Source organism: Panthera onca, chromosome D2 (assembly GCF_046562875.1).
Source record: "Panthera onca isolate mPanOnc1 chromosome D2, mPanOnc1 haplotype 2, whole genome shotgun sequence".
In the NCBI taxonomy this organism is placed as follows: Eukaryota; Metazoa; Chordata; class Mammalia; order Carnivora; family Felidae; genus Panthera; species Panthera onca.
This window is the reverse complement of record NC_138349.1, coordinates 41,428,738-41,453,509: the sequence shown is the minus strand read 5'-3', so window position 1 is coordinate 41,453,509 and position 24,772 is coordinate 41,428,738. Positions and strand designations below refer to the sequence as shown.

General features: G+C 57.8%; 1 protein-coding gene across 10 annotated transcripts in view; it reads right to left on the bottom strand.

Moving 5' to 3' along the window:
* Positions 1–1,415: 1,415 nt before the first annotated feature.
* ARHGAP22 (Rho GTPase activating protein 22) overlaps positions 1,416–24,772 on the bottom strand; it is a 172,006-nt gene continuing 148,649 nt past the window's right edge. For 8 of the 10 annotated variants that reach the window (XM_060642205.3, XM_060642208.3, XM_060642207.3 and 5 more), the window contains 6 exons: positions 13,512–13,719; positions 10,731–10,863; positions 9,675–9,748; positions 8,973–9,094; positions 6,033–6,942; positions 1,416–1,989 (listed from right to left, as the gene is read on the bottom strand). In XM_060642205.3, coding sequence (XP_060498188.3) covers positions 1,761–1,989; positions 6,033–6,942; positions 8,973–9,094; positions 9,675–9,748; positions 10,731–10,863; positions 13,512–13,719 — 1,676 coding nt within the window. In that variant the 3' untranslated portion in view covers positions 1,416–1,760. Of the gene's footprint in view, positions 1,990–6,011; positions 6,943–8,972; positions 9,095–9,674; positions 9,749–10,730; positions 10,864–13,511; positions 13,720–17,590; positions 18,434–24,772 lie in introns of those variants that run through there. The other 2 variants (XM_060642214.3, XM_060642209.3) reach the window with 2 other exon arrangements.

The window sequence follows — 24,772 nt, the reverse complement described above, 5'->3', positions numbered from 1 at the left end:
AGGGAGGAGAGCAATATTTTACCTTCTTGGGAAGCTGGTCACCCGATCATCTGCTGTAGATTGCCTGAAAGTAGATACGGGTGTTGCTGTCCACTGACTGCCCCCTCCTCCCCGCCCTCCTCAGAGTTCCGTGAGAACTTTTTAAAAAGTTTATGTATTTATGTCTCTGGAGAGACAGAGACAATGTGAGTGCGAGTGGGGCAGAGAGAGAGGGAGCGAATCCCAAGCAGGCTCCACACGTCAGTGCAGAGCCTGACGCGGGGCTCAAACCCAGGAAACCACGAGATCATGACCTGAGCCAAAACCAAGAGTCAGATGCTTGACTGAGCTACCCAGGCGTCCCGTCCCCCCAAGAGAACTCGTTGACTACCGATGCTGCTGAGTGCCCTTGGCAGGCACCTGGGTTCCTGGCTGGTGAGGCCCTGGGCAGCCCAGCAGGCCTGTGGTCAACCTGCCTGACCACGGTAGGAATTACCAGCTAACTTGGACCTGTGGGCTTGCATCTCATGGTATGAAGTGAGCTCTTCTCGGGAACACCAAGACCCTGGCATTTAGAGCCTCCGTGCAATAGTTTATACCTGACTCTAGGTAGATGGGTGGTTGGCCCTGAGAGACTTTTCCAGAGATAGGGGTCGTAGATTGGGGCACTCTGGTGTGTAGGGTGGCAAGAGGCAATATGTAAGGACACTGCACAGGAGCCAGCGAAGGGTCACTGACATTGCTAGCCCCCAGAGGCCAGTCCTCTCCTCCCTAAGCCCCATCTCCAGGAGCTCTGGCCCAGGCCTACACCACGTGTGGTGGTGGCCAGGGAAAAGTTTTCTGGAGGGATCTGCCCTAATGGAGACTTAAAGTCTGAGGATGAGCTGGAGGAGGGTGAATGGGCAGGGGAGAGGAATTAGCACTAGCTAGAGGGGAGTCTGAAGGGAAACGGGACACAGACTGAGGCAGTGGAGGACAGAGAGGACAGAGGATGGGCACTTCCCATCACCGTGTCACCTTCAGACACATGCCTTGTTTCCCTGCACGGGCCTGGGGCGGAAGTGAGGTGTATATCGCCCACGCTGAGCTCCGACTCCTGGACTCTGGCCCTGGAGCAGAGCCGGGGCCAAGCAAAGGCAAGCAGGTTACGATGGAAGGCCAGAGAGGAATTCTAGGCCAGATGCCAGCTGCAGAGGCCCAGGTGGCTCAGAGGCAGAAGGCCTGAGAAAAACTGTCCTGCTCTGGGCACGGGGAGGATGCAGCAAAACACAGATTTGCGTAAGAACAGCTTCCGTGACTGTGACAGCACCGGGTGTTCCTCAGGGAGCTTCACATCCCACTTCCGAAGCCCGTGGGACACCCTGGGGACCTCCAACGAGCAACTTGGTAACCCCAACCCCCAATTCTGCATGACCATAAAGAAGGAGTCAGGCATCCAGACGTCATGCTAGGACAGCAGATTTAATAAAGAATGCAAAATGTTCCCTGTGGGCTGCTCAGACCCCAGATGCCATCTGTTTCGGTGGGTCACAGGGCTGCTGCCTCTGACACCTGCCAGGCCCTGCACCGTCGGAGCAGCATCCAGATCCCACGTGGGGCTTGGGCTCCCGACAGTCCCCCTGGGGGTGTCAGCACTCCTCCCTCCAGCTGGCTCTGGAGCTCCTGGCACCACTGAGGCCCAGGTCCAAGCTGCAGGGCCTCGTGGCTCCTCACGAGGCCGGCAGCCGTCTCTGCTCAGGGGCGGGCGAGCACCGCTGCAGAAGGGAGCTCTTCCCCCTCCCTCACTTGGGGGCCTTGTCCCCTTTTGCCCCAACGGTCAGGCTTCCCAGGGTTGAGAAGAACTCCTCCATTTCCTTCTGCAGCAGCTGGTTCCTCTTCTCCGCATCTTCCCGGGCCCGCTCCGAGTTCCTCAGCTTTATTTCCAGCATCGTGTACTTTTTCTTTTCCTGGTCCAGTTCTTCTTCCAGCTGCGACATTCGCTTCCTCAGAGTGGCACTACCTTCTTCGAGTCTTTAAAATCAAGAAGAAAGACACTGTTTTAGACTGACTGGCTGGGTGTCAGTGAACACGTGCCTGCGTGCACTCCTTCCGAAGGAGCCGGTCAGGCGGCCCAGGGACAGGAAGACACACACGGGCTCAGGGCTGGCTCTGCAGCAGGCCCCACAGGCCTCGGCAGCTCCTCCCAGGACCCTGGTACTTCACCCCCCCGGGGACCTCCCCTACGCCTGTGACCCAGAAAGGCCAGCATGAGCATTTGGCCCTTTGGCACTCGAGGCTGGGAGCCTGAGTCCTTGCTAAAATATAAAATCCACTTGCCCTCCAGCCCAGCCAACTGTCCGCTGAGGAATGGACTGCTGGCTGGCAGAAGGCAGGACTGGTCCCCAGATGGAGACGGAAGTAGGAAACTGGCCCCTCGCCTTTGCTCTTCTGGGAGCCACCTTGGACCCCGGCCTCCCTCCAGCTGCCCCACCTCCCATGGCCCCCCCTCCAGGCCCCAGCCAGACACGGCGACTCACTGGAAACCCCATTTGGGTTGTGCCCTCCATTCCTACTTGTCCTTCACGCCCCAGCTCGAATGCCTCACCCTCAGCGATAAGTCTCTGGATCCTCCCCAGGAGGCCACATCAGCGTTCCTTGATGCCGTGGCAGACATGCTTCTGTGGATGTTGACACCACACAGAACAGAGGTCGGCACATCCATCTTTTCAGCCAGATGACTACTTCCCGTAAGGCCTGTGGGGCATGCTAAGCCCAGCCCCTGAGAACCAAAACACTGGAGTTTGAGCCCCAGCCTGGCTGCTTATGAGGCACGTGACTGTGGGCAGAACACAAACTACCGGGTCCTGGTGTCTTTTCTGAAAAACTGTCAGGGACAACCCTTCCTCCAGGAGCTACAGCTACAATGAACAGAGAAGGCCACGAGTGCACAGCACAACTGTACCTGTGACATGGGGTAATGGGAGTAAGAATCCATTCCCACCGCATCCAGGCCCAGGCCCAGGCCTCTACCCTCAATCAACAAACACAAAGCATGAAGAAGGCAGGAAACCTCCCTGCAGCCCAGCCCCCCATCTGGGGAGCACAGGACACGCTAGGAGACAGAAGAATCCCCACGGCAGGTGGCAGCAGGACCCCCCCAGACTCCTCACTGCTTCTCCTCTGGCTCCAGCCCCCTCTTGGCTGGCTCCTCCTCCCCGATCTGGTGCTCTCAAGCTTGGGCCTGGGCCTCCTGTTTCCTCTCTATGTGGCTCATCGTGTGACCTCATCCAGTCTCCAGACCCGAGGCTGCATCTACATGCTGAATACCTCTCAGCCTCTGTGTGCCTCGACTCCACTCAGAAACTTGGTAAGCACCGCACCTCAGCGGGTCCACAGTTGGCTCCTGACCCTTCTTCTCCAAACCACTTCTGTGGCCCTGGTGTCCCACACACTGAACAACCCCATTCCACTTATTCCACCAAGACAAAAATGTCCCCTAAGTCAGTTCTTTCTTTCACCCCCACATCTGACCAATTAGCAAGCCTTCCAAACACGTTCAGAATCTGGTGCTTTTCTCCACCTCAACTGCTGCCCGTCAGGTACATGACATGCACACGTCTGGCCTGGAGCCCCATGCTCTGCCCTCCACCCCCCTTTCTCCCACTCCACTTGCCCGACCCTTTCCTCCACCTACCTCTCCCCACTGCAACCCCTGGCCTTCCCTCTGTCCCAGCACAGCCTTCCAGCCCTCTCTTCCCATGCTCCCCTGCCCTCCACCCTGCTAGTTCTCCTCCTTTATCTGACCTTCTAACATACCATAGATTTAAAAAAAAAATTTTTTTATGTTTGTTTATTTTAGAGAGAGAGCCAGAGACAGAGCACGAGTGGAGGAGGGGCAGAGCGAGAGGGAGACACAGAATCTGAAGCAGGCTCCAGGCTCTGAGCTGTCAGCACAGAACCCGACACGGGACTCGAACTCACGAACCGCGAGATCATGACCTGAGCCAAAGTCGGATGTGTAACTGAGCCAGCCAGGTGCCCCTCACATACCATAGATATTTAAAAAATCTATCTCGTTCATGGTCGCTCCCCCTCACCCCCAACACACACAGCACCAAATAAAAATAAGGACAGAGGTTTTGATCGGTTTTGGTCTTGGCTCTGTCCCCAACATCTAGTACAGTGTCTGCACATCACAGCCACTCAATGAATTCTCTTCTGGGAATGTAAGAATTGGTACAGGGGAGGGGTTCTGAGTCCCGGAAAGCAGGGCTGAAAGCTGGTTTCCCCCAACTCCCCAGACCAGACCCAGTGCAGACTCCATATGTAAAGACCTGCTGGCTGGGGCTCTATTCTCTCCTGTGCTCAGAGGGATCCTCCTCTCCCTAGACCACCCCTCGGCCCAGGACGACAGCACAGACCACTCTGCTGGCGAGAGTACTACAAGGGCTGCCGCTGCTGCCCCCTTGCTTCTGAGAGCCTCCCACCCACCAAGCAGGAGGAAGCGTGAGCAGTGAAAGCTTCCTGAGCACTCTGGCTGCACCGGGCCCTGTGCTGAAGACTCCCATCCGCTGGCACTTAATCCTCATGCCAAAGGGGTGACGTCATCAAGCCCAGAGAGCCTGCCAGACAGACATTCAGCCAATACACACTGGGGTCAGACAGCCCACCTGGGATGCTCAGCCAATACCCAGCGGGCAGGGGTCTGACCCCAGGCAGTCTCACCCAGAGCCCTCCACGAAGCACAGCATTGTCCCCCTGAGAAACCTAAGCTTCTGAGAAGGTAAAAGAACTAGAAGCTCAAGTTGACTCCACAAACAGCTGAGGGAAGTGAAAAGTGGACTCTGACACTCTCTGAGGCTGTCCTCACACTTCCCATGTATTCTGTAGTTTTTGTCTGCGAGCTCATCTTCAGCTGTAATCCTCCTCCTCTGTATCTGCGGGGCGTTCCATTGTTACCTCTGCCTGGGAAGTCCCAGCCCGGCGCTCCCGTGTGTGGGGTATCTCCCCCTGCCCCCGTTGTATACCTCACAGTTCTACTCCTGTTGTGTCCTTTCTCCTCCTGGCTCAGCCCAATCTTATTGGTCCTTCAACTCCTAGCTCACACGTCGCCCGCTGTGACCCTCCCTGACCTCCTACAGAACAGAAGGGCCGACGCTGCCATTGAAGCTCCCTGTAGAAATCCCTTCCACCCCCCAACCGTCTCTGATGGAGAAAGGAAGGCCTCAGAACACACAGACACCTGCTAGTGGATGGGACCTGATTTACAAGTCAGACATCTGGGGCAAGGGGCTAGGGAGCCGGAGAGGCTGGGAGAAGCACTGCATGCTGTCAGTGCAAGACTGCTCCTGACCTTGGGTGGAGAGCCTGGCACCTCAGAGCTGGGAAACCCCCTCCTCACAGGGGAGGGGGAAGGATCACACTAGGACCATCAGTGAACAAACCTGCAGGGCTCAGAATGGGGCACAAGGCATCCTCCTGTGACCAGGGCAGGTAGGAGGGCACCGCTTAGCACAGCCAGCTCCCTCCTCATAGAAAATTGGATTACAGTCCCAGAAGGCGTTTCCATATCGGGCCCAACCAGGTCAGCCAGCCAGGCTAGCTGGCCCAGGGCCAGCATCGCACGTGGGCGCTTCCTTGGGCCCTTGCACACTTCAGGGGGCCCACCTCCTCCCTGAGGGCCACGGAGGGACCCCCATGCTGAGCCCCTCCATTAAAGGTGCTCTGAGCAGCTAAGGCTGAGCTTCTGACTCACTCGCTCATCCAGCAGGCATTTATGGAGCTCTGACTGCATGCCAGGCCCCAGAGCTCCTGAGCTTTCCCAGACATAGGACCCCACCCCTCCATTCCCAACCTCGTCCTGGGGGCATTCTCCCAGCAAGGTGGCTCCCAGGGGCTGGCTGCTCTGAGCCCTGCCTCCTGGTGGCTTGCTCTCAGTGCCAGAGGCCATGACCAGAGGCCGACTGCCCAGGGCCTGTGCCCCGTGGGCTGCTGGCCGCAAGGGCTCCGCCGGGCCCCCGGGGGGGGGGGGGGGGGGCTGGCCTCACACTCACCCAGCGGCTGCAGCCCTTTACCTTTTCATACTCATCTCGTACTCAGTCCTCTGCCGGCACAGCTCCGCCCTGAGCTCTGTGACCAGGCCCTGGAGAGCCTCGGAGCAGCGGGCATAGTCCTGGCTGGGGCTGCCTGGGTCACTGGGCTCGCTGCTGCTGATGCAGGTGCCCACCTCGTCCGGGCCACGGCCCAGGTCCGGGGATCTGCGGTCCTCGCTGCTGCTGGGGAAAGGGGAGGGTTCGAGGCCCCCCTCGGTGGGCAGGGAGCTGCAGGCGGACGAGTCGCTGGCCCGGCAGGCTGTGCAGCTGCTGAGCGAGCCCCCCGCCGACGCCTCGCAGGAGGAGGCCCCCGACCATGCCGTGCTGGCCACACTGGGAGTGCTGGGAAAGAGGCCGCTGGGCGGGGGCACGTTGTCGTAGGTGGAGAGTCTCTGCGCAGAGCCAGAGTCCTTGAGCCGTTCTCCCGAGGAGGCCCGGCGGTGGCCACGCAGGGAGGACAGCCCGTTCATGAGCCAGTTCCCTCCGGAGGAGATGATGGGCACCTCCAGGGAGGAGCTGCCCACCTTCGGGCTCCCTGACCGGGCCCCCGGCTGCCAGAAGGAAGATTTCCAGTTGGGCAGAGTCTGCACCTTCTTCCCGGGGCTGGCGGCAGTGGTGGGGCTGCCTCGGCCACCCGGACCCACGGGGGAGGTTCTAGACAGCGCCGCCACAGTGGCCCCGTCCAGAGAAGAGGTCCTGTGTGATGGCAGGCCGGGGGTGCCGGGGCTGCCGGGCTCTGGCTGGCCGTCCCTTGGGACCTCCTCGGAGCCCCACCCCACTGTACACGGTGGGCCCCCCCGTGGGGAGGCCGGCCCCTCCTCGGCCCTCGAGGTGAAGAGTTGGCTGTGTTTGCGGATCAGGACGGTCATCAGGTGCTGGACCAGGGACGTGCCTGCCAGGAAGAGGGAGTGAGAAAGCCTGGCCATGGATGTCTCCAGTCTAGGGTCTCTAGACCAGACCTGACACAGGGTATCTGCAGTCCAGAACCAGGCTGCTCCTCCAGAGAGCTCAGCAAGGCCTGCCATCTGCCTCCCCGAAGGAAAGGACAGACACCAAACCCTCCAAATCCAGCACGAGCAGAAGGACCCACCCACGAATCCCCTTCCTTGGACACAGAGGGGCACCGTGCCTCCAGCCCACTCCAGCCCGCGAAGTGCGGGGAAGAAGGAGGCACGATGCCTGCTGAGGCTGCAGGGCGAGCCAGTGGCAGGCAGGCCCTAGAAATCACGACCTAGACATCACAGCCTTCTAGGTTGTCCCAGGTCACTCCCCTGGACTGCTGATGATGGCTGTGCCTGACTGTCCACATTCTGGGGGGCTCTGGGACAGGGACAGAAATGTCTTACAGGTGCATGTGGGCACACATACAGTCCCACATGCTGACGGTCATAACACACAATTCCACATATACACATATAAATGTATGCAGCCCCCAACACACAATACCCCCCTCACGCACACGTACACACAATCACGCACACAATACCTCTTCTCCAGGCCACAGCCCCTAAGATGCAGCCTGGGGAGCCTGTATTCCTGAGCCTGGGGGTTGGGGAGAAAGCGACAAAATGGGGGCAGTACAATGGGACCATGGTACCTATCCGCTTGCCTTGGTCCCTGCTGTTACCCTCCACCAAACAAAGACCAGAGACTGGGAAGGTTTCCAGGTGATAAGGAAGGAGGGGTCCTTGGGTGGACACTCCCACTAGAGGCAACTAAGAATCCTGGAAAAAATAAAGGAACTCTTAGGCCAGAAAACTGGGTGAGGCAGGAACTCCGGGTTTGCTGTCGGGCATCTGTTCAACCTGGCAGGCCAAGAAACTGGGGGCCTGGGGTGAGAGACCAAGCCAGGCAGGCCAAGGGGGGATCTGAGTGAGAGTGCCACCCCAAGAGTCACAACCTCGGCTTGGGGGGACAGAGAGCTCCAGACAGGTCTGCTCAGTAAGGAATAGCAACTCTGCCCTCAGCTTGCCAGGGGCCAGCGGTGGCAGCCCCAGCAGGCTTTGTCCTGCGTGAGACCTGGCCAGCCTCTGCACACCTTAGCCAGGACTGGCTGTGGGTCTCCTGTCTGCGAGGACTCCCACACTAACCCCTCTGAGACAGTCTTCCACGGGGCCTCCAAGCCTGGGCTCTGTTTCTGGGTCAGCCTGTACCTGTGCCCTTTGGTCAATCTAGCTGACAGAGAGTCAGCTAGACTCTTGCCCCTCCTGACCTCAGTTTACTCATGTGTAAAATGGGTGCCATAACCACACATGAGCTGCTTGTAAAGATTAAAATGAAGTGATACGAGTAGGGCACTTAGTAGAGGCCCTTGCATATTGAAAGCAGTGGCTACTGCTAGTTTTCATATTATATAATATTAATATATTAATATACAATATAATATATATTATATCATATATTTATATGTTATAATATAAACATATTTATATATAAATATATAATGTAATATATAATATATAATGTAATATAAATATATATAATTAAGATACATAATATAATATATAACTTTTATATATAATATATATAATTGATAAATATATATAATAATATATATTAATATATAATATTGATATAATATATATATAATATCCTGACATCCAGGAGCCTGTGACAACTACTTAATAAAAAATTACTTAAGGAAAGCAAAAACATCTGTGTGTATTCAAGGGCAAGGGCACTGACCTCTTCCATCCCACCCCCCACCCAGGCCCTCCTCTCATTCTCCATTGCACTCAGTGACCCCATCCACAGGGCAAAGTTCCTCTTCCTTTTATAGCTGGATCCCATGGGGTCAGAGGTCAGAGGGAGGTGAGGTATTCTAGAGGCTCCTTCCAGTTCCCCCGGAATGGAGCCCCCTTCCACTGGCCCGGCCCTAGTCCGGGCAGCACCCAGCACCGCCATGCATGCCTCCACCGTTACCTTCCATGATGGTTACCGGGTCTTCCAGCTGTGGCCGGAGTATGTTAGGTCCAAAAACGGTCGCCAGGTTCTGGACACTCATCTTGTTAACATTGGAGTGGGACTGAACTTCATCCAGAAACCTGTACAGTAAGGAAGAGGCAGGTGGCAGAAAAGCAAAACCTGATGCCAGATCTGCTGGGAGCTGCCCGGCCCCCAAGCCCAGCCATGTCCACGCGTGTCCACGGCTGCTGGGCATGGCCAGCTGCCCCTGCCAAGCTCAGAAGGGGGCGGAGCTTCCCTCTCTCAGGGGTCTGGGAGGGCCATCAGAAGCAGGGGCCAGAGGGACGACTCTCCCGCCTGGAATGGGGGGGGCAGATGCCCAAGAAGGCCCAGACCCCTCAGGCATGGGGCTAAGTGAAGGCCACCTTGCACTCCCTCTCCAGGCACCTGGGCCCCGGTTGTGCTCAGGAGGCAGACCCCTGGGGGAGGGGATGGCAAGAGGCACCCAGAGAAGGCTGAAGGGACAGAGGTGCATCCCCTCACTGGGGACTATACCACCACCTGCTCCCACGGGGACTGTAAGCTCCGTGAGTGCAGGGGCTGTTTCTCTACCCCTCACTGCCTCCATCAGCACCTGGGTGGGAGAATGACCCAGCCCCCTCTATGCAGGGCACTGAGCCAGAGTGCAGGGAAGGGAAGCCCCTGCCCCTGGTCACTTACTTGCAGATATATCTGAGCAGGTTGTAATTGGCCAGGGGAAGGCTGCTCACTTGTTTAGCCAACTCCAGAGTCCCCTTGGGATTGAAAGAGAAAAACAACACTTCAAAGGCCAGCACTGAGACCCCAGGCCCTTCTCCTGCTCGAGGGAGGGAGGGCTGGGGAAAGAGGAGGAGGGTGGGCTGGGAGTGGGGGCAGAAATCAGAGTCCAGACCTCCAGCCAAGGCCCATGCAGCTGAGCCCCAGGTGACCAGAAGGCACTCCGCCCTCCATCTCCCTCGGAGGAGCAGTGAGGCCAGGCTTGTGACCTCTTGGGGAAGCAGATTTACTTTTGGGGAATTGATGTGAAGGGTAATGCCTCTGTAGGGCCAAAGAGAAATGTTAGGGACGGGGCTCAGTACACCTACGGAGGTACAAATATTTGCCAGATAAAGACCCCTCATCTCCCTCAGGGCCAGAGGGTGAGCAAATAAAGTCCTGCCCCAGCCAAAGCAGGCTTAGGGCTTAGACACCTGCGGGAGAGGCTGCGGGCAGGCGTGGGAGCCCTCAGCCCTGGAAGCAGACTCAAATTCTTTTGGGAGGAGGCAGGATATAAATAGATGAAAGGTCTGGTGGTTTCTGAACCCTGTGGCTGGCCTGGGTGGCCTTAGATTCAGGTGTGTGTGTGTGTGTGTGTGTGTACAGCAGGAGCCCCCACTGGGGGCCCAGGACCATGACTGAAACTCGGCCTGCTTTAGGAGGTACCTGCCCCTCCCAGAGACGGAGGCCTGCACGAAGAGAGGACCGTACACAGATGGGATGTTCCAGACACGCTCCATCCAGAGCCCCCTCCCACACACAGACCTGCTCCAGGCCCCCCCTACAATCACAGAGCAGGGTGCTCCGGGCACCCCCCCTTCACAGAGCAGGAGGTTCAAGGCCCCCTATCCTACAGAGCAGTTTGTAGGCCAGGATCTATGTGCCACGAAAGTCACTCAAAGTCAGAGTTTGTGCTCTGTGTCCATATATCCAACTGCCGGCAGGCCCGCCTCCCAGGATGGGTCCCCAGGAGCCACTAACCTCCCCCTCGTCCTTGGTGAGCAGCTGGGCACAGCTGAGGAAGTCCTCGTACCTGGCGAAGGGGACCACAGGCTCGGGGAGCTCCCGCAGGTACAGCTTCAACAGGGAGGCCACCGTGTGCACGTCTGTTGTGCTGTGGGCAGGGGGACATGCATGAGGCCTGGGACGCCGGGGAACCCCAGAAGTGACCAGCACCTTGCGCCACACCACCAGGGGCAGCCTCTGCTCTCATGTCCACGTGTGTGCTTGCGTGTGCACACTGCTAGCCAGGGAACTGGGAGGAGTGCAGGTCCCCTTCTGGTGGCCTGGTGGCTGCCCCAGGGTCCTCTGCAGGGCAACGTGGGAGCTGCTCTGCTCCCAGTAGGGGGTGGATGATGAGTGGGTGATGGGGTCCCCAGGGGCTGGGCAGTCAGAGGTCAGGCCCTGCCCCCCAGCCTCTGAGTTCCTGTTCACATTACAGACGCGTGGGGCTATGTTCATCACCCCATTTCCAGCACCCCAGTGCCCTTTGTGTCCACTCCCAGCTTGGAGCTGCCCGGGCTGATGCGCCCCCAGTGGAGGGCAGCAACCCTGGGCCTGTTGGCCTCTGGGTTCAGTCCCTGGACTGCGGTCTTGGCACCTCCTCTAAGCTTGCCTTCCTAGATGGGTCTGGGCCTTAGGTATTTCATCTGCTTGTCTAGGGCCCTGGATTTAAACCCTGAACCTGCATCTTAACTCATGTCAGGCACTCAGGAAAGATGAGCCAAGGGCCAGGAGAATGCGACTGTGTGCCGCTAAGGTGTCACCTGGCCCTGGCTGTCCCTGGCTGGCCTCACAGAATCCCTTCTGGCTATGGCATTTGGGATTCTGGGGTTCTACAGCCCCATATATACCTGAAACCCACACAGCTAGGGCCCCTCTCTGCCTCAAGCCTGGTGGCTCTTAGTCTGGCCTGGTCAAGGGGCCCCCGTCCCTGCCTCTAGCCAGGAAAGCTGCTGTCCACACTCTGCACTACCTTCTCCCAAGGCCACTTTACCTCCTTTGCCAACACCCCCCCACTTCCTGGGTGCTCACAGCCCCAGTGGGTGCCCAAGCTCGAGCTCAGTGCCCTCCCTGCCTCCGCGCCCCCCCCCCCCCAGCCCTGTGGGTTCAGTGCGGGCCAAGGCAGGAGCTAGAGCCCCAGGAGGATCGGGGGAGGGGCAGAAAGCAGGGAGGATCTGCAGGGTTGCCCTTGGGGAAGACATGGGCAGTGTAAACAGAAGTGTGGCCAAGGCCCCTCTGTGACGTCTCCCGTCAGTGGGGGAGGTGAAAGCTTTTCTGTCCTGGGCAAGTGGACTGAGATCAGCCCTTCTACTCTGCAGGCCTCGCTGGCTGGAGCCCCATCCTGGCTCCCCCTCCATGCCCTCTGCTTACAGTGCTTCTGGGCCTGGGAGGCCTGCCCCTGCCCCCGCCCCCGCCAGTGCGGCAGCCTCAGTTCACAGCCCCACACATCCATGCAGCTATGCTGTCCAGATCCTCTGCCCCGCCCTGGTCTAGGGAGCCTGCCTGGCCCAGCACCTGACCGCCTCACCTGCTTCCCTCCCTGCCTAGAAACGCACTCCTCACCCTCTCCTTCCTTCTCCACTCACTGCAGAGCCTTTCCCTTTAACAGAGGCTCAGGGCTTTTTTTTGGTACTTCTTCCTGAACCCCCCTCACCACCCTCCCCTCCTACACAGGCCTGCCCTGAATCCAGGCATCCTTCCCCAGCGCCCAAGGAGGTTGTCCTACAGCCCACAGCCCTGTGGGTGCCCACGAGCCTAGGCGTCCCTCTAGGGCAGTGTCCCCTGTCCCGCTCCCTCCCCCAGGATCAGGCTCTCAGCGTGTGGTAAGGGAGCTGGGCACAGAGGTAGGGAGGGCTGCCCTGGGGTCCAAATCAGCTTCTGACCTTACTCTAGGTGTGACCTGGAGAGATAACCCTTAGTTTCTCTGCCCACAGGGTAACACCTCCACCCCTAGATATCTCTTCTTCCCTGAGGGCGGAGCTCCCCTGGGCGGCATCCAGTCCATCCAGTCCACCTCCGCAGAAGGGAAGTGACAGACTCGCCTGGCTGCACTGATGGGTCTGGGCGGAAGCTGGGGGCACTGAGGGTGCTCTGCCCCAAGAGAAGAGCTGGGAAGGCCAAGGCCAAGGCTGCTGGCAGAAACCCATGGGCTTATCCTGGGGCAGAGGCGGGCCTTGACTGTGAGGGCGGACCTGAGAAGAAAGGGCAGCTCCACGGAGGCCGGGGTTGGCTTGATGCACCAAGAACTTTCTATGAAAACTGCTCCATAATGGGTGGGGCCCTGTCAGGAAGAAGAGGCCTCCAAGTAGCCCCCCACTCCCAGGTCACACTTGGGCTCCTAAGTGAAGTTGCCTCTATCCACAAGGCGCAGCCCCGGACCTGGTACGCCCAGTGATGGGTCAGGACGGACGGGCACCGGCTCAGGGAAGGTGGAGGAGACGGGCTCCCCACCCCTGACACCTGACACCATGTGGGGCTGCTGCGCCATCCCGTCACTGAAGGGGCCTGGGGGTGGGCCAGGGTCCCATCCCTGAAAGGAGGCCCAGGGGGCCTCTGCAGAGACTCTGTGCCCAATGGTCAGCCCATGGGGGTAGCGGGGGCACTCACTGAGCACATGGGGGGAGCCATGCCACCCAGCATCCTGCTGCCAGGCTCTGTGGGTGCCAGCGGGCCTCTGCCCACTGGAGCCCGCGTCCTGGGCGGAGCCCCTGCAGCGGGAACGGGCAGGTGATCCGCCTGTACTGTTCTCCCTCGGCTCACCTGTCAAACAGTGGCTTCTCCCCATAGTCGAAGGAATCCTGGAGGTCCCTCACCAGGTTGGCCTGGCCCGGCATGCGGAAGAGCCCCTCCTCAGTGAGCCCACGCTCCCGGATGAAGTCCACGCACTGCTCCACCAGCAGCGGGGCCAGGCGGGGGCCATACTTCCGCTCGTGGTGGACCGTGTCCTCCAGGCGCTGCCCAAAAATTCCTGGGCACAGAGAGGAACTGGTCACACCCTCAGCTATCCAGCTCAGTGAGTGGGGGGGAAGGGTGCTTGGGATGACGGAGGAGGAGGGGTACTGTCAGGGCCCAAAGCGCTCCTGAGGCGCCCGGAATCTTGAGGAACCTATAAAGGCTTCCTCAGACCCTGGGCAGAACCCAGAGAGCAAGAATAGATGAGGCAGAGCTCACGCAACAAGACAGGGAACGTACTCACAGGAAAACATCATCATGATTCGGCATCACTGGTCGTTAGGGAAATGCAAGTCAAACCCCAGTGGGATACCACCTCATACCCGTTAGGATGGCTACTATCAAAAAAAAACCCCCAGAGAACAGCCCAGTGTCGGTGAGGATGTCGGGAAACTGGAAGGCTTGTGCACTGTTGGTGGGAATGTAAACCGGCACAGTCGCTGTGGAAAACAAGTTAGGGAGGTGCCTTAAAAAACGTACAACACGGGGCGCCTGGGTGGCTCAGTCGGTTAAGCATCCGACTTCGGCTCAGGTCATGATCTCGCGGTTCACGGGTTCGAGCCCTGGGTCGGGCTCTGTGCTGACAGCTCAGGGCCTGGAGCCTGCTTCGGATTCTGTGTCCCCTCACCCCCACCCTTGCCCCTCCCCTGCTCATGCTCTGTCTCCCTCTGTCTCTCAATAATAAATAAACGTTAAAAAAAATTTTTTTTAATGTACAACAGAACTACCAGACGACCCAGCCACTCCACTTCTGGAAACTCAAACGAGCGGGGCAGAGGACACGCAGGGGGAACTGCCCACGAGCAGAGGGTCCCCGAAAGGGGAGGGGGTGAGTTGGCACTGCACCCTCAGTGCCTGCCTCGTTTCCTGTCAGCCTCACCTGCTACTTGAGCGTCCTAAATCCGCCTGCTTGCTGCTGCCTGGCCCATGAGCAGACCTCTACCCAGAGGTCTCTTTCCTCTTCAGTCTGTGCAAATTTCCCATTAGCGCTGGGGAACAGCTCAGACGTGCCCTCCTGTGGGAGCTGTCCCAGCCCCTCAGCATAACCACAGAGCTCTCGCTCCTTCTCTCCCTGCACTCTACCACAGATGCGTGAAGACACCTGCCCCTCTGCAGCCCCGAGCTGGCGCTGGACTGGGGGCAGAGGTCAAGGAGCACTGAGTGAAGGATCCAGAGTTCACGCACTCGGCGCCCCTCGCTGGGCTCACAGGGGACCGAAGGCCACAGTCAGGGAAGAGAGACACGGAGCAGAATTCTAAAACGTCCTCCAGAGATCCACAAAGCTGGGGTAATCCCATTCAGCCTCCTCTGGGCTCTAGCCCTTCCTGCTCTCCCATCTCCCATCCGGGGGCCAAATGCCATCCGTCTGTCTGTCCCTCTGCCCATCTACCCTTCTGTCACTGTCGCACTTGCACCTCACCCTGTTCTAGGTAGAGGACAGCCTTAGTGCGGCCCGAGAGCTGTAAACGTGTAAACCCTACCAGCCGAATGCCCGTTGCTGCCCCCCTCCCACCCCCCTCCCCCAGGATAAAAGGCAATTTGGCAGGCAGGCCAGGCTCTGCCCCCACCTCCCTCTGGGGTGCAGACATGGGCCAGACACAGGGCAGCCGCTTCGGAGCCTGCTCCACTGTTCGTGCAGCACCCTCAACTCTGACGGCCCCCTCCCAATCTCAACACACCCAAGGCCTCCCCGTGAGGCCTTCCTCCCCACTCACCCCACCCTAAACAGGGCTGGGAGAGCCAGGAAAGGCCACGGGGCCCCTGGCGCTTCCAGATAGAGGCGATCTGGGGGAGGAGGTGACATTGAAACCGGGGTGTAGGCATGAGCAGGAGACAGCCTGCTGGGTGGGGGTCTGATGTGGACCACAGGGCTTGGAGGGTGGACATGAGGGAACATAGCTGAAGAAGCAAGGACCAGGTGCTGTGGTGAGCACTGACCTCCTATGTTGCTCAGGGACTTTGGGAAACGGTGATAGTGCCTCAGAGGCCCTGTAAGTCGCTGAGCTTGGTGACAGGACTGGGCTACGGGTGGGAGTGGAGACACGGGCAGCAAGTGGTGGTCAAGACTGTAGGCCATAAAAAGATTCGGAGCCTCAATGTGCACGGGTCTGGGTATACATCCCAGCTAAGCTATTGAGCAGAGAGGTGGCCGCCTCTCCTGGGCCTCAGTTTCTTCATCTATAAAATGGGATCATCGTACTGTTTTTAAGGGGCTGCCCTGAGGGCCCTGCCCGAGGCAGGGGGCTGTGAGGCACCACCAGGCCTGGGACTGACCCCACATTCCCAGCAGGGCTGTGCGGACCTTTGCATGAGACTCTGTGCCAGCTTTAGGAGCAAGCTGCCCCCTCACCACCCTCTGAGGAAAGAAGTTTCGTGGAGTGCTGCGGGAAAGCTCACTCCAGCCCAGCCCTCTAGGGTTTCCTTCCTCCTGCTGTACTGCTGGAAGCAACCTGCACTCCAGCTACAGGGCCTGGCCTCCCTCACTCTCCTTGCCCACCACTCCCCTTGCCAGGGTCTCTCTGGAAGAACCTGGCAGGGCTCAGAACAGCCACACTGAACTCCCTCAGCCCTCCTGGCACATCTCGGAGGGGAAGCCTTGCCAAGAACCAGCTCCAGTAGGTTTGTCAGATCCCTGGAAACCCAGCCAGTGTGCGGGTTCCTCGAGGCCCCAGCCCACGCTCTTCACAAAGTACTGGCTTTGCCACCAGAGAGGAAACTGGCAGTGGCTCCCTCTCCTCTCGATGAACCTGTCGGAAGGCTCCGAGCTGGGCCGAGCCTCCTTCCCTGCCAGCTCCCCCTGGCAAACCCTAGCCCTCATTCCCCTCTCCCCAGAATCCCCTGAAGAAGCAGGAAGTCACAGGCCACAGACCGGGCAGTCAGTTGGCTCAGATCCCTGTCCTGGATGACCTTGGGCACAGTCCTCAGTCTCCCTGCCACTTCGTGGGGCTGTGAGAAGCCATGGGAGAGCTTCCCACAGCAGGCACACCAAAGCAGGTGCTTGGTGAATGTGGCCTTCTCTTGACCCAGGAGGGCCGGCCTAGGGCCCTGGGCTCTGTCAGCTCAAAGGACTCTGCAGGAAAGGGCCTGGTTTTCCCTCTCTGGAGCTGATTCCCAAGAGAACTCAGGCTGGCTTTGGCTCCTCTAGGGTTCTCTCTAGTTGGGGGTGGCGGGACCAGGAGTGGAGGACTAGGCCACAGTCGGGGAAGAGAGACAAGGAAAAAACGTTCTTAAATTCTCTCCAGAGGTTCAGACTTGGGGAAGTCCCTTCCTGCTCTCAGCTCCCCTCCAAGGTCTGTCAACCCACCCTTTCGTGGCTGTATGTGCCCATGTGCATGGCCCTGCTCTGGGGCCTTGACAGCTTCAGAACTGCCCTGGAGGCTGAAACCAACAGGCTGGGCTCTAGCCAGGCCTCACCAACCAAGAAGCTGACATCAGCGCAAGAAAGAGAATGGCAGCAAGAGGCATACATCATCTTGCCGGGTCGGGCCCAGGGTGAGCCAGCCCCAGGGCAGAGGATCCCTATCCTCCCGGTGGCAGCCAGGCCGCGCAGTGGCTTTCCCGAGGCCTAGGGAGGCAAACGTGGGGGCGAGCACTGGGTTCGGAGTCGGTAGCCCGGGGTTCCCGTCAGGCTCCGTCCCCTCAGTAGTGGCGGGGGTGGGGATGACCCTTGGAGAATCCCCGCTCGGCTCCGGGCCGCCACCTCCCCACCCCGGGCGCAAGATAGGAGGGGCCTCTCGCCGCGAACACGCACGCGCCCCGCTCCCCCAGCCCCGCGCCCCGCCGCGGGCACCCCGACCCACGCGCGCTCCCCGCCGCGGCCCCCGAGACGCATGCGCGGCGCCCTCCTCGCCCGCGGCGCCGCTTCCCCGCACCCGGTCCCGCGCTACCTGGGGCCGCGGGCGCGCAGCAGGCGGGCAGGCGGCAGGGCGGCCGCGGGCAGGCGCAGCACCGGGAGAAGGCCCGCGAGGCCGGCATCAGGCCCATGGCGCGCCCGGTGCGGCGGCGCGGCGGGGCAGGAATGCCCGGCACGCGCGCAGGTAGCGTCTTGCCCGCCGCCCGCCCCGGGCCCGGACCCTGGAGGGAGGGAGGGCCCGGCACTTGCGAGTTCCTGAAATGCCACGCCTGAAGCCGGCCCCCGGGAAGAGCTCCGGGTTCACACGTCTCACCCCCTTTTCCCGAACGCTCCGCGATACTAGGCTCCTAGGCTCCGGAGGAATGAATGCCAGCAGCTCCCAATGACGGTCCCTTCCAACAGGGGGGACTAGGACTCGCTTTAGGAGCTCCCATTCCCCGCAGGCTGGGAGGCATGTGTTCCAGGTGGGGCAGTGGAGACCCAGGAAGGCCAGGTAACTGTCTGGGTCACCCAGCTTGGGGGTGGGGGGGGTGGGGAGGGAGCGCCGAGCTCGGATCTAACACTGGGCTCCTGGCTTCAGAGCTGGTGCTTCGACCTTTAAGTAAAGTGTCTTGTGCAGCCCAGAGAGGTGAGTATTGATGTCCCCATTTTACACACGCGACAGCTAAAGTCTAGAGAGTTCATAGAATTTTCCTAAGGTCACACAGCTAGTAAGTGCCAGACCTCCCATCCAGACTTAAATTACGTTAAGACAAGTTAAAGATACGTATCTTAAAGATACATTCTTTCCAGGGCAGGCTTCTGTCCCAGTGAAATGGGCCCACAAGCCCATACTTCCAAAGTCTGAAGACTGGATTGTTTATACTCCTCCTGGTATATATACCAGCGGGGGCAGGTGCAAAGCAAAGGTGGGGGGGGGGGGGGGGCGGGTGGCAGCACCAGGCAGGAGGAATAGAGACCCACGGGGTTCTGTGGGCCAAATTCTGTAAGGGAGGAGCTTAGGGGAGCCCTGGGGCTGGAAGGGGTGGGGGGCTCATCTGAAAGCTGAGTGTGCAGTGCACAGCCGGTGCTCTCTGAAGCAAGGGAGGACCAGGATGAGGCAAATGAGGCACTGCCCACCTGCGCAAAACTTAAGGTATCAAAAACTTCAATAAGCAAGGTAAACATTTCACTGCAGTGTTTTAACAAATACAAGTTAATGTAAAAAAAATCCATGATGAACAAATTATCAAAACTTTAATGACAGGCTGCAACCCTACTTTTGGCACAGATCCTGTGAGCGTCTCGCCCTAATCCCCCGGATCCTGTCTTCATTTGAAATTTTGAGATTTACTGTAGACGTGGTAGGAGAAATAATGATTCCCCCCTCCCCAAATGTCCACATCCTAACCCCTGGAACCTGTGACTGTGTTACCTCACCTAATAAAAGGGATTTTGCAGACATGATTAAATTAAGGATGGAGAGATTGTGCTGGATTATCCAGGTAGGTTTTCTAAAAGGGAGGCAGAGGGAAGGCTGACTACAGAAGAGGTAATGATGGTAAGGAGGGAAGCAGAGGCCGGAGTGATGAGGCCACAACCAACGAATGTGAACAGCGTTCTAGGAGGTGGACAGGCGAGGAACAGGGTCTCCCAAGAGCCCTCAGAAGGAACAGGCCCTTCCAACACCTTGATTTTAGCTAAGACTCAGTTCTGACTTCTGACCTCCACGATTATGACAGGATAAGTTTGTGTTGCTTTGAGCCACTAAGTTTGTGGCAATTTGTTAGAGCAGCAATAAGAAACTAATGTAATGGACTTTTGCATTAATTTCCATTACAAATATCACAATAACACGTTCATCCTGATCACTGAGGCTTTTGCTGCCCTCCTTAAATTCTGTGCTACAGGCCACATAGGCTCCCTAGTCCCGGCCTAGATACTAGTATGGGGGTGGGGGCTCACATCCTCCTTAGCCCTGGGTTCTGGGGAGGGGCTCAGGGCTCTCCCTTCCCAAAGTTCAAGTACACAGGAAGGGAGGAAGGGCATTTCATGATGCCTGTGAGGGCCACAAGCCAAGGAATGCCCCGCCCTAAACCTGTCAGAAAAGCCTAGGGCTCCCACTACCCAGGGACCGTCTGGGTCTGAGCAGCACTGTCCACCTTCAAGGGAAGGACCCAAGGGCTCAGTTAGAGTCACCTACCCTGGGGGTAGGCGGACCCTCCCAGTGGCCATGTGGGCTCTGATGCCATCTTGCTTTCTCCTCCTGAACTTTGGTTCCCCTACCTGTGCGGTTAGACCTGCCAGTCTCTAGGGAATCCCTTCCACTCCACACAGATTCCCCAGATGGCTGGAAGTCTGCAAGTGCCTGCCATTTAGAAGGCTCTGGACTCAGATGGGCACCAGATTATGCCCCAGCCAGGATAACACACCCCATGTCGGGGGGTCATTTTTAGCTGTGGAGCCTATTAGGGTTGGATGTTCAGAGAGAGTCTTAAAATTGTCCCGTTGAGGGGTGGGTGCCTGGGTGGCTCAGTTGGTTGAGTGTCCAACTTTGGGGTCAGGTCATGATCTCGTGGTTCGTAAATTCAAGCCCTGGTGTTTGGCTCACAGGTGGCAGTGCCAAAGCTGTCAGCGCAGAGCCTGCATCAGATCCTCTGTCCGCCCCCCCCCCCGCCCCTTCCCCGCTTGCACTCTCTCTCTCTCTCTCTCTCTCTCTCTCGCAAAAATAAACATTAAAAAAAAAATCGTCCTCTTGGGGCAAGGCCAGGAAGCTGAGGCTCTGTCCTCTCAAACAAGTACCTGGACACAGATGACCTCTTCAGCGGGGGTGGCCCTCAGTTCTGAGCTGTGTGTCGAACAGGCCCCGGGTCCAAGACCTCGGGGACTCTTTCCTCAGTCTGATTGCCTCCCCATGATCTCCGTCCCTCCCATCAAGACAACTCAGATCCAGAGGCTATGGTGCTCTGATGCTTACCCAGGGAGAGAAAGAGAGAGAGGGAGACAGAATCACTGAAGGTCTCACCCTGGGGACAGCTGCCCCTGCCCCCAGCTCTGCTGTGTGCTGTAAGGCAAATTGCTAAACCTCTCTAGGCCTCTCTGCCTCCCTCTATAATGTAATTTTGATACAACTAACCCCTGGCAAGAGTAGCACTCAGCAAGCATGAGACCCTTCTGTCTCTCCTCAGACTGATGTGGAGAACGACCAAGGCCACCTGGAAGCCACAAGAGGCAGGGAACCTGGCCATAGGATCACCTGGAGGCCCCCTGGCATCCTACTTTCCAGAGCAGGCATCCAGCAGGGGGTGCTCTGAGCTCTAGCAGACCTGGGTTAGAACCCAGCTTCCTGGGGTACCTGGGTGGCTCAGTCGGTTAAGTGTCCAACTTGGGCTCAAGTCATGATCTCACGGTTCGAGAGTTCGAGCCCTGCATCAGGCTCTGTGCTGACAGCTCAGAGCCTGGAGCCTGCTTCGGATTCTGTGTCTCCCTCTCTCTCTACCCCTCCCCTGCTCGTGCTCTCTCTCTCTCTCCCTCTCACAAAAATAAATGACATTTAAATAAATAAATAAACAAATAAACAAATAAATAAATAAAAAGAACCCAGCTTCCTGCCGACTTCTCTGTGACCTGGACAAAGCGTTTGAGTCTCCCTGTTGCCCAGTGTCCCCGCCTGTAAAGGTTTTCACGACCAGTTTCCTAGGGCTATTGCAGAGCCTGACACAGGAACATGCTGAATAAATGTTAGCTGCCCTGGTGAGTGGCTACCTCTGCCCAACTTCTCCCCTGTGGCTGGGGTTACCGGGGCACCGCTCAGTGTCACTGGCACTAACCCTCCACTGGCCTCATCTTAACAGTAACCATGACAAACTCTCTCCTGGCCCTGTCTGTGATCTGAGCTCTCCTTAGCACAAACAGAAGCCAGGCAGGCCACGTTGATGGGGCATTTCCCCTCACAGCCGCTGGGAAGGAAGGAGGACTTCTGGCAAGGTGGGTAAGAGGCAGCTGAACGGTTAGCGTCCTGAATTCACCCCAGTAAATCACCACTGCTGGCGTGCCGGGCTCTCCCAAGGCAAGTTATCTGCCCTCCCTCTCTGTTCTCCCCGTAAACGGCCCCGGGCTCCCTGCCATCCTGTCAGAGGGGTCTGTGGCTGGGAACTATTTCTCCTACAAGCTCACAGACTCCAGAAGCACTACAGGGGAAGGAGGCCCAAGGATGCTGTGAACCAACCCCTAAGCCCAGAAGAGGCCAGATCTGCCCTCTGTGAGCCTGGGGCATGGAAAGGGTCCCGGGCCTGCTGAGGCATCTCCTCCACCTGGCTTGTGGACCCACAGAGCATACGAGGATAGGCTGAAGGTACCAGATTCATGCTCAAGCAGCCCATCTGCTGGCTTAGTGACCTGAAGCCCAGCACAGATTAGCCACAGTCCTTTCTCTCCCCTTTTGGAAGGGCTGCCAAGAAAGGCCCAGCTAGGGACTCTGGGCCTGGTGGGTCAACATTCAGGGAAACCAGAAATAAGACTCTCTTCTTCATCTCCTAGAAGAGCTGGGCAAGCAGCACGGGGGAGAAGTGGTCCACTAGTATCTCGGGCTCCACCACTGCTAGCCTGGGCTGGGGCCAGTGACCTTTCATTCTGAACCGGATTGTGCCTCGAGGGGCTTCTATTTGGAGAGGTCATTCTAGCAAACAGTGACCACTTCCAGCTGGACTAAAAAGGTTGCTTTGTGTCCCTCCAACTGGGATTTTCTCCATGTCAAGTGTCCTGCCCTGTGGCTTCTGGAAGCTGCATTTGTCCCCTCTTTTTCCTTCTACCACCTGATTTCTGAGGAACCGAAGAGCAGGAGAATTGGCTCCAGGGGGTCAGAGGAAAGTCTCCAGCGGCCTGTGAGAGCCACATACAACCGGGCTGGGGCAACAAGGCTCTGATGGCCACTGCGGGCCTGCTGCTGGTCCCTCACACCCCTCCCCAGTGCAGGGCAGTCATTGTGGGCAGGGACACCATTCCCAAGCTGGGTTCCTTGCCCCAGGGCTGTCGTTCCGTGCTGCTGCCTGTAAGGTTGGGGCAGAGAGCTTCTGGGCTGTGCTAGGCAGTGCCTGGCGGCCTGTGAGTGTCATAGTTACCATGCTACTAGTTACTGAGCGCTAATCCCGACTCCTGCATCCAACACAGCACCTGCCCTGGCTTCATGACAAACAGACGTCTCAAACTGAGAAGTGTCCAAATGGAACTGTGGTCGGGCCGCGGCCTCCCAAACCTGAACTGCGCTCTTGGTTAATGACAGCTCTGTCCCCAAGACCTCTCACCCACACCCCATGAGTCACCTGCACTGTCCCTGCTCTCGCACACCCCCACCCAGTGCTTGTCAGTCCTATTTTCCAAACAGATACAGAACCTGATTACTTTCACTGTCACCCATCATAGTGAAAGCGCCCATGTCTCTTGCCTGGATTAGTCCGTGTATACCTGTCCCTGGCTTCGCCTTAGTCCCTCTCAGGCCAGCAGTCAGAGTGGCCCTTTTCAACTATATGTCAGATGCCATCACGCCTCAGCTCAAAGCCCTCCAATGCACCCTCCCCCTTTCATTTAGGAGTGAGAGCCAGGGCACCTGTGTGGCTCAGTCGGGTTAAGCGTCTGACTTCAGCTCAGGTCATGATCTTGCAGTTCATGAGTTCCAGCCCCGCATCGGGCCCTGTGCTGGCAGCTCAGAGCCTGGAGCCTGCTTCAAATTCTTTGTCTTCCCCTTTCTCTGCTCTGTCTCTCTCTCTCAGAAATAAGTATTTTTAAAAATTAAAACAAACAAAAAAAGGAGTGAGAGCCAAAGTCCTCACAGGGGTGCGGGAGGCTCCTTCCCATCTGCCCTGTCCCTCACCCCTCCGGCCTACCCACCCTCCACGCTGCTTCAGGACCACATCAGACGTGCTCTGCTGATGCCCAGGCTGTTGCCTCTGGCTGGCCAGCTTCCACCAGACATCCTGGCTGGCTTTCTCACCTCCCAGACTGTTTGAATGTCCCGTCCTCATCACTGTATTTAAAACTGCTCGGGTTTGTTTTTCTTTCAACAGCACTCACCACCCTTCCAAAACACAGAGGTTCACAGAATATGGGCCCCGGACCAGCAGCACCAGCAGCATCCGGGAACTTGTTAGGAATACAAATTCGAGGGCATCGCCCAAGCGAGCTGGAATCCCCGTGGGTGGAGCCAGCAGTCCCATTTCCACAGGCCTTCCTCGGGGTGCCTCAGATGCTAGCTAACATTTGAAAACCACTGCTCTGTGCCTTGTGACTTGCTTTCCTGGTTAGTGGCCGTCTTGTGGAGTAGGATGGAACCTCCCCCCCCCCCCCACCACCTCTTTTCCTGCCACCTCCCCTGCCTGCGCACAGCAGGTGTGCTGTGTTTGCTGAATGTTCCAGGGCTACCTCGTACTGAGAGAGCGCTGAGCACTTTGCGTCTGTCCGTCTTCTCTCTTAATTCTCACGACAGGGGCGCCTGGGTGGCGCAGTCGGTTAAGCGTCCGACTTCAGCCAGGTCACGATCTCGCGGTCCGTGAGTTCGAGCCCCGCGTCGGGCTCTGGACTGATGGCTCGGAGCCTGGAGCCTGTTTCCGATTCTGTGTCTCCCTCTCTCTCTGCCCCTCCCCCCTTCATGCTCTGTCTCTCTCTGTCCCAAAAATAAATAAATAAATAAATAAAAAAAAAAAAAAAAAAAAAAAAAAACGTTAATTCTCACGACAGTCCTGCAACGAAGGCATTCTTCTTCCGTTTTGCAGACAAAGACACGGAGAGGGTAACAGGCCTACCCAGGGTCACACAGCCAGCAAAGGGCGGGGCCAGATCACACTCAGACCACACAACCTGATGCTGGAATCTGTGCTCACTCTGCCTCCTCTCACCCATCAGTGCAACTGGCTTTGCCAAGCACCGTCCTATCAGACCCAGAGGGCTTGCAGGCTCTCTCCAGATAATTTGGCAAGGGTTCATCCGTGCAAGCACCTGCCAGATGCCAGGTAACCCTGGGTACTCAGTGGTTCCCTCTTCTTTCCTCTCATGGTGAGCTGGGTAGGAGTTGCTGCCCGATGGGGCTCCAGGGCCCATGTTCCCAGGGCTGGGCACAGAAGTCCAGAGACCTACAGGAGAGCATTGCCCTCTTCACAATGTCAAGTCTTCTGATCCATGAAGATGGGATGTCCTTCCATTTATTTAGGTCTTTTTTTAGTTTCTTTTAACAACATTTTGTCAC